The following is a 10,041-nucleotide window of genomic DNA, read 5'->3' as shown; positions in this document are numbered from 1 at the left end:
ACTAATTTGAGTAACTACCAAATGATTTTGAGCCTTTTTTCTGTTTATTTTTTGAGGAAAGGTTGCGTGATATAATAAAGGTAAGAACGACCAACTCTACATACATATGCTGGGGTATAATGAAGATTTTTATTATATCCCAGACATTTGTTGCAGTTAAAGTAATACATTCGTTAATATGCAAAAGAACTAGTTAATGTGCATAATAACCGAACTAGACCGTTAATATGCATAATAACTGGAATACCTGTTAATGTGATAAATGCAGCCTGTCCACAAGGGTTGATTAAGAGTAAGCAACCTTCGTTAATTCATGTAGTACAATCAGGGACACCACCCATTGTAACTTTGGTTGATATTCCGGCCCATGGATTGTTTCGCGTGCCAACACGGATAACAAACGTGTTATAACCCACCACCAAGTCATGTAATACCATCAGAGACGATATCCACTATAACCCCGCTGCTATTCCGTCCCACGGGTCGTCTTATGTGCCAACACGACTAACAAACGGGTTGGAACCCACCGCCAACTTATGTAATATGATAAGAGACGCTATTCACTATAGCCTGGTTGATATCCCGATCCACAGGTTGTCATGATATTACATGAGAAGGCAGTGGTTCCAAAATGGTTGTTATGGGGGCCCACAAATAAAAGGACTTGAACCTTACAGTCTATCAAAAATTTAATCCTGTATTCCCTAAAGTAAATTAAATATAGTTTATTACACTGTTAATCATACAATCTTATTTCCATACTGTAGATAAAAATTAACTATTACCATGGGGAGAAAAAAATATTTTTCTCAAATACTACTAACTTTTATTATCCCTAGTCGATCCATAAAAAAACTTATAATTTACTTATTTTGGCCTTTCAAATATAATCTGTCAATTTCTCATTATTTAACCGTGACGATCAATTTTGACTACTTTAAATCCAATTTGCATCACAGCCAAAGGGCTCATAAAAATAAAACGTTGATAGAAATGTACAATAATTCCTGAGCTGACTTGTGACCGAAAACATTTCTCCAGAAAAACCATTTGTGACATTTAGCCTAAAAATGATATTTAATTTAAAAATATATGTGATTTCATATTTTAATTCAATTTAAAATGATAGTATGATAAATATGTATTGTTCATTTACTATGTATATCATACAGGTGAATTATTGAGTGTTCTTTTGCAGAAAAATTTATTTTAAAAATTGTATTCATTAATGGTCATTATATAAACACAACAGGGTAGAACTATGTGGTTAGAATATAGTTCGAATCTTTACTGTTGTTGTACTTTAAATGAATTAAATTATAAATAGTGTAGGATCAGTACTAGGACTGTGTTGTCAAAATTTGTTTTTCTTGCCCAGCAGTCGGTACGATATTTTAAATTGAAAATTTCTTGCAATAGTGACGTCATAGACTATGAGTGGTTGCGTGTTTTGTGAAAATCTGCCTGTCTTACCTAGCAGTCGGTACAATACATCAGATTGAAAATACTAACAAGCCCGATTATATGATGGTCTAACCCTTTTCTATTTATCTTGAGAAGAACCAAGAAAATAATAAATGAGAGCTATAACTTATAATAATACGTTTTAGTCATAATTCTCCTACAAGTATCTTACATCTTTGAAAGAGGTTATGAATTATGATCTAACTTCAGCGGTTCAAATGACGTAGTTGGTAGTAACTATTTAATTTCAGCTGTTGTTGTTTCTACAAAAGACCGAGGATGGACAAATTTAATTAGGACCGGACTGATGGGACTGCAGCCTTTATAGGTTGTTTTTTGACCGATCCACCACTAATAATTAACGAATACAATAGCGAGCCAATTCTAATGGAAGAAGTGCTAATCACTTCTTCATTATCAATTAATATCAATTTAATGACATGATGGCTTATTCATATTGGAAATACTCACGTTTTCTCTCGTCCTCTCCTACGATTCGACTTTTGATTCCCCCCCAAAAAAAAAAAAAGAAGCTTCTCAGGGGATTGCTTCACTAGAGCCAACAGTAAATTCTTCTGACACATTATGGATCATAACAAAGTGAAAATCACTGCTCTTGGAAGATATTATGCTTTCTCTTCAATCCATTAGTATTTTCTAATCATCATGTCGAACGATAAATAATTTAAAACGGAGAAGTGATGTGATCACTTTTTTCATAAGAATCGACTCGCTGTCGTATTTGTTTATGACTCAATGTAATACAACTTTACAAGTTCGAACCACATACTACTACTATAATGTGTTTATATTTTTGGGGGTTGGTTTTTGAATATATCCAAAAATTACTGGAATACATATTTGAAAAATATTAAATCTTTGAAAAAGAAAAATGAATTTTTAAGGGAAAAATTTCCAAAATTATATTTCAAATATTTATTTTTTTTCAAATTTTTTTATAAATCCATAGCAATTCTCAAAAAAGAAATAAGATTTTTGGAAAAAAAACTCCAAAATCCACGGCATTTCACAAAAAATTAAATTTTTTTGTATAAAAAGTTCAAATATTAATTTTTTTTTTAAATATTTCAAAAATCCACATGTCTTCACAAAAAATATATGTATTAAATTTTTTGGAGATTACTTTTAAAATTTCATAGTTATTCCGAGAAAATTAAATTTCAAATATCAAATGTTCTAGTAAAAAACCTAAATTTGGACCCTGTACCTTCGGTGAAATGTCCGTTCGGTAAATTTTCTTTTCGGAAAATGTACATTCAGCAAATTACCCAATACAAAAATGTTTTTGCCCAATTGTTCTATATAGAACCGTAATCCACACTCAATTTTTAGGAAAAACATTCAAACTTGTTTTTAAGTTGACGAACCCCATCTGTTAATAATTTGTCAAACCTACTAAAGTACAGAATCTACGTTCTCCCTGGGGATCTACATTCACTATTCATCATCCCTCTAAGACATAATATAATATCATATATGAATGACATTATCTTTGTCTAATTGTCATTTTACTAATAGTTCAAATTTATAGATAAAACTTATTGTGATGAACGATTTTGTCATGATATTCTTTTAACCCATTCCCCATATATATATACACACTCCGTTTATTCTATGCTTAATACGGATGTATGTAGTCACACAGACAAGCTGGAAGGAGGAGGAAAGCGGTCTGCATTCAAAAGCAAAGCAAAAAAGTGTTATAAACACATCTTCTTATTTAGTCTTGATACTGAAATGATGACAGTCAGAGTTGACGGAATGATATATTTCTGGTGTACACTGTGTATTTCCTTTCTTGCAGTCTTGGGAATTAGTCATGCAACCAAGGATTTGTGCTCAAAATCATTTTGCAAATGTCCAGAGGCAGCTAAAATTGTCTTTTGTGAATGTGAAAATGAACTTAAGGTAAATCAAAATGAGTTTCTAATTAATTAATTAATGCTTACACAATTAGTATATAATTAACTTGACGTGTACAAATACATCTACTTATGTATGTTATCCCTAAATAGTAAATAATGTACTGAAACAATCTGTTGAATGACCCTTACTAACTCTGTTAAAATCAAATTAATTTTCTTGGCAAATTTTACTTGTTAAACATATTCATTTCTTTTTGACAGAAGTTTAAAAAAACATTTATCTTATATTTGTGTTATTGTTATTCTTTTTTTATTATTATTATTCAAATGTTCAATAGAGCGTTTTCATGTGACGTCTGTATTGTTCATGTCGGCCATTTTGGTGGCCTAAACAATCGAGTTTGTTCAAAAGAAAACCCCCATTTTTCGTTTTATTAAAGAAAAAATATAGAGCGTTTTCATGTGACGTCTGCATTGTTGATGTCGGCCATTTTCGTGACATAAACAGTCCAATTTGTTATCAAGAAAACCCTGTTTTTTCATTTTATTAAAGAAAATAGTTAATTATAGAGTATTTTCATATGACGTCATCATTGTTGATGTAGTTCATTTAGGGGGACTAAACAGTCATGTTTTTTAAGAATAAAAACCCTTTTACAAATACTATTACAGAAAATAGCGAATTAATGGACGTTAAAATGGGTTCAACAAATAAAAGGACTTAAACCTTACAGGCTTTCAAAAATTTATCCCTCTAATGCCTATGCTTAGTATATACCGGTCCGTGCAAAAGAATTGAGACTCTTAGGGGACAAATAATAAAACACACATATTTCATTTTTAGGCATTTTTGTCTGTATTCTATTTATACAAAAGTGGCTTAATAGTTGATTTTCTATATAACTATCGGATATGACCACCATCAACTTAAATACGTCCTCCAGAAGGCACCAGAAATCCTGTCATACTCTGGTGAGGTAGTCCTTGGACATTGCGGCCCAGGCCTGGTCGACGAAGGCCTTAAAGTCCTATATATTTGGATGGCGCACTTGACAGACCTGATTCTTCATGTACCACCATGTAGAGTTATCAAAAGTTTTGAGATCTGGGTTCTGTGGTGTACATAAGCTCTTGTCCCAGAATTTCATGTTGTTGGCCAACCCCTTTTGGTTCAAATTGACAGTGTGTCCCATCTTGTTGTAATACGAATTTGGAATTTCCCACCCTCATTCTTGATGGCCCTGGACTCTATAGAGCGGCTGACAACCTTGTCCTTGGCAAATTCAGACATGGAAATTTTGGGATTGGCTTGATAAGGTTTCTTGTTTTCTTTTGAGCTCATTTTTTTTGGCTTACCCCTCTTGAGCATTGTGGGCATATCGTGGTCATCATGTAGGCACTTTTTGACTCGAAAAATAGTAGCCTGGGATGCTCGAGTAGCCTTGATGACATCAGCTAAGGGAAGTCCTGCGCAGTAGTTAAGCTACCTCAATCCTTCAGCCATGATCGTTGACTTGATTAAAAATAAATGGTGATAATATTAGCTATCTGGAACCGTCATAATTGTTTCTCTACAATCCCCCAACTCTGAGTTACAAGTCATTAAATTTGAGTCTCAACTCATTTTCACGAACTTGTATTAGACCATAATATGTTATTACATCATTATACAATCTTATTTCCATATTCTCGATAAAAATTAACCATTACAATCAAACGAAAAAGATATTTTTTCTCTAATTGTCCTACTTTTCTCGTCCCTAATTTATCCAATTATTATTATTTCTTATAAAATAGCGACTTTCATTACATATTACTTTAATTTAATTCAAATATCAATGTCTATGATTTTCATGAAATACTATTCCTTGCAGGTGTTAAGATTTTTTAAAATATTCTTAGAGCCATTTGATGAATCTACATCCAGATTAATTGAAGAAGTGTCTATTTTATGTTATAAAAATATCAACTTTGAGTCCCCAAGATTGCGTCTCCTTCAATTATGATGCACTTTTTGACATTATGTAAACGATCTATCAGATGACTAAATAGGAAGATCCATTTACGGCTATTGTTGCGTATATCTAGATAAGCAGCTACTGGTAGGAAATATGTAATATGTTCAACCTCTTGAAGGTTTTTTCTCTTTCGTTTATTTATTTTTAAAATTTTAATTTGTTCTTATCGAATATAATATAAGCACGTTGTTACTTTTATTGCATCACACAACCTTTCCTCCGATAAGAAACAGAAAAAAGTCTCCAAATCATCTGGTAGTTAGCCAAACAAGTCAATCATACCAACTGTTATATATCTCTTATGTACACCCAGACTATCACTGTCATACAATTTCTTCACCATTTTTTAAATGTATTACATATAGGTATATATTTCGTAATATTAAAATCTACTTAGTATTTTATTCCATACTGTATTATTATATTGCTTAGTAATATACTATTAAAAGTATTTAATTTAATAACATTTAAAATTTAGTCAATAAAGTTAAAATAAAGGATTAATTATTATTTTGAATGAAAGATTTTGAATCGGCATTTTTCTAACCAACAAAAAGGGGACACCAAATTTAAACTAAAATGACTAAAAACGTAATTTCTATGGAATCAAGAAAAGACTCCTTCAATTCTAATTTGTGATGTATGTAAATTCTATGCTAAGCTATATTTTGGATTAAATATATCCTTCTTCACAGCCAATAACAGCCTCGACACGTCGTCTAATTTTGCAAAGCTGTAATTAATATTCTCGAAAGACAAAGAGTAACTCTGAGGAATTATTGCGGAGTTATAAGTATAGACCTTATGGGACTAGTAGTACATTTTAGGTTCGACATCGGAGTAAATCCTGCCTATATAATTACTAGAACCGGAGTAAGCTTTGTATTTATTTCGTTAATTTTCGGTTTCTTTATTTTAATATACCAATAGATAATATTTTCATCCTCTATGTATATTAGACTGTACCTAATGACAAATGTTTAGAATTTGGCATTGTAGGATATTATTTATTTTGAATTTAATTTATCTAAACAAGAAAATAACCATCAACTGTCCGAAAAATAAGGTCGGATTTTGATTTGAAAATCTGTAAAATAAGGAAAAAAATAATTTTTATAATATGGTGGACTTTGACCTGCCTCCATGAGGCCCTCCTCCAGCCCTAACCTCAAGCCCCTGGACTTTGCAGTTTGAGGTGTCTTAAATAAGAATGTCTGCCGCACCTCTTATGGAAATTTGGATTAACTTCAAGCTGCCATCATGTCAACGTGGTACACCATGGACACACCCTTCGTCGTTAAGAGTTCTACCAATATGTTCGCCGGCGTTTCAAAAGTTGTTGTGGCTTGTACAGGAGGACATATTGAATAAAAAATATAGCTAAATATAGTATTGAAACATATCACAATTTTGTTTTGAGAGGGTTTCTTCTTGATTCCGTAAAAATGACGTTTTACTGCAAGTTTTAGGTACCCAATCTGTATATAAGATTGCTTCTTTTTGAGCATAATTCACCTTTTGATCATAATACATATTATATTTGTATACAATTTATGGACTGAAAAAAATGTTTATCCATGATATTTAAATGAAAGACTCTATTATTTATTTTTATAATAAGATGTTGATATGTTTATACCTATGAACAATATTGTATGTACTAGGCACAAACAGTCAAAAATATATATTTAAAAAGATGCCTGAAGGAAGGAAGAATTTCCTTCAAAGTAGTTTTCATTCATTGAAATGAAATATCATCAAGTAAAAATACAATGTATATCTCCATAAATCTGCAAAGCAATATTTAGAAAGGCTATAAGGTACATAATATTATGTATTAATACCCAGGAATCCTGAAGTAATTAAAAACTGACGTCATTGCTTTCAATAAATAAAAAAAGTAATGTTTTTTTTTAATTAAAGTTATGTCATGGGCCTGACTATATATTATGTATAATGCTCATTCTGTGTGTGTGGCTAGGATCTTGTGCATGTATGTAATTATTGTAACTTTTGGGGATTACAATGAAGGGCTATCAATTTAATAATATGCAATTTTAAATTAAATAATTGCTCCCGTTTGTCAGAAATTTATTATTGAGCAAATGAATTTATAATTTTCAATGTGTTATCTTAAGATATCTATATGCTCTTGATTTTGAAAATTGCAAAAATCCATTGCTGTTCACAAAAAAATTTCAAATATTAAATTTTTTGAAAACAAATTTTAAACATTAAATTTTTCGGAAAAAAATTCAAAAATTCATAGCTTTTTAAAAAAGATTAATTTTTTTCGAAATTTTTTTAGAATTTCACAGTTGTTCATTTAAAATTAATTTTTTTGAAAAAAATTTAAAGATGAAAATTCCTATATTTAATTTTTTAGAAAAACAAATTTCAAATATTAAAATTTTTGGGAAAAAATTCAAAAATTCATAGCTTTTCAAAAAAAATTATATTATTCAGAAATTTACAGTTTTTCATTACAAATTAAATTTTTTTCTAAAAAAATAAAAAATCGTATATCAAATTTTTTCGCACAAAAAACTCAGAAATCAACAGTTATTTACAAAAAATTTAAAATATAATATTTTTTGCAAAAAAAATTAAAGAATTAAATTTTTTGGAAATTTGGTTTTTTTTTTTGGGGGGGGGGAGCTACAGCCCCTGTGATTATTTTGTACTATTATAGTGATTATTGTAAATCCTAAGCATTTGTTAGCGAGCGAATTATATTTGTAGTAGCAATGTGAACCGTGTTTTATAATATCTCAAGCTGTTATAATTATTCATTCATTATTGAGGTAAGAACATCTTATCTTAGGAAGTATACACTACGTGAGCCTTACATTGAGTATTTGTTGTAAAGTTTGTAAGTGTAAGTTCTTGTTGGACTCTGAGCAGAATTATGGATGGATATCAGATTTGTTTGACAATGAAAAAAAAGAAACAAGAGCACACGTAACAACCGCTTTTCCTTTTCTAATTTATAAACCAAGTTTTTTCTTTACTAAAATCCCTTCTCGTCATGTTGTAAAGCAACATTTCCTTCGAAAATAAACCGAAAAATGCCGAAAATCAGTTGGTAGTCAGGCAATTATTCCAAACTATCGAATTATTATACAATAATTCTTGAGAATTGTTGACAGCTTCAAGGGAGCTAAGTCTAATTCAACCAATCAACGGTTCTCAATCTTCTTTTCATGAAAACCAGGACTCAGCCGACAAGCTTGTCTGTCGTGAGTAAAAAACAAACATTTGAACTAGTACAAGATGGCCTGTATCTAGTCCGTTAGGCTACGTAATGCCGTACCTTAAATACTGCATATACCCAGGCATATTTGGCGACAAACCATAAATATTACCTTGTGTCAACGTCACATACGTCGAATAGATATTGAAAACAAATATTATGTGTGATTTTTAAGTAAAATATATTTTCAAAATACAAATTTTGCAATATTTCGTTTTCTCTTTAGTTCGAAAATATTTTTTTTTAGCGAAACTGACATTTCTAAGTGCAGAAACCTATTTGAATTCCAGAACCAACCAATTTTTGACATATTTCGTAATGCGTTTTGTGACCTTGTTTCTAATTGGGCAAAACGGTAATACATAGGGGTTTCCCTTCAAATCTAAGCCAATCAAATATCGATAGTTTATATTTTTTTAGTATTCTGAGTCAGTAATTTTTTCACAGGGCTAGAAAAAAATGACTAGTCCTATAGGCTAATTTTAAGGACTGTCGAGGCCTGCAATAATGAACCTTGTCTCTAAGTATCTTGCTAATTTAAATAAGGAAGGCAGATACTTGAAACTTGCAGAAACACGGCCCTCTGTTCTGTTGGGAATGGGCCACCTCTCGCCTGCTACGCAGATTTCTGTTTTGGAATTTTTTGTCTTTTTTCGGGACGGGACTTATCTTGGCCTTTTAATCATTTTTTGGTTCTCTAAACAGAGATCCCTTGTGGACATGTTTCCCATAGTTATTTGCTCACTACTTCCCTTTGTACATATATTCTGTTCTAGTACAAATATTTACATTCATATTTGAAAATTTAAAAAGTTGAGACATGTATATGTAAAATAAAATTAAAAAAATGTACATTAAAGTAAAATAATCAAAGGGATAATCAGAAATAATTTTTAGAATAGTTTAATGTTGAAAATAATAGTTTAAAACAGCATTGGTTCCAACTTGTCCATCATGTTATTAAGCGTCAAATGGTCATCCGATTAAAACCTTTGGAGAATATTTGAAAACGTATAATTTCTTCATTGTTTAAAATTTTAAAAACTTGTCCATATTGAAATTTAGACTCAATTCTTTTCCTAGCAAAAACAATTTTGAGCTATTCCCACCCCCTATCACAAAGAAAAATCCTACTACTAATTTTGTATTGTATTAGTTATTAATATTCGCTCAAAATTGGCATTATCCCCCAGAAAAATTATCATCTCTTATGCCTCACAATGATAACATCAATTAGTGTTAGATTCGAGTATTATAACTCAAACTCGAAAGTTACTCGACTTTACTAATCCCACAATTTTCTGAAAATTACTCTAATTTGCCCAAAATATTATTTGTAAAATTACACATACCTCGAACTTGAATGATCAAACTTCAAAATATTTGAGTATAGATACATCTCGTCTCCTATTTTTTTACA

General features: G+C 30.7%; 1 protein-coding gene across 4 annotated transcripts in view; it reads left to right on the top strand.

Annotated features, from left to right (window-relative positions):
• Window positions 1-3,124: 3,124 nt before the first annotated feature.
• Window positions 3,125-10,041, top strand: part of LOC121132508 (uncharacterized) — a 43,154-nt gene continuing 36,237 nt past the window's right edge. For all 4 annotated transcript variants that reach the window (XM_040727925.2, XM_071894189.1, XM_040727924.2 and 1 more), the window contains exon 1: window positions 3,125-3,393. In XM_040727925.2, coding sequence (XP_040583859.1) covers window positions 3,223-3,393 — 171 coding nt within the window. In that variant the 5' untranslated portion in view covers window positions 3,125-3,222. The remainder of the gene's footprint in view (window positions 3,394-10,041) is intronic.

This window comes from Lepeophtheirus salmonis, chromosome 2 (genome assembly GCF_016086655.4).
Source record: "Lepeophtheirus salmonis chromosome 2, UVic_Lsal_1.4, whole genome shotgun sequence".
Taxonomy (NCBI): domain Eukaryota; kingdom Metazoa; phylum Arthropoda; class Copepoda; order Siphonostomatoida; family Caligidae; genus Lepeophtheirus; species Lepeophtheirus salmonis.
The sequence above is the reverse complement of the archived record's forward strand: the minus strand, read 5'-3'. Positions and strand labels throughout refer to the sequence as shown.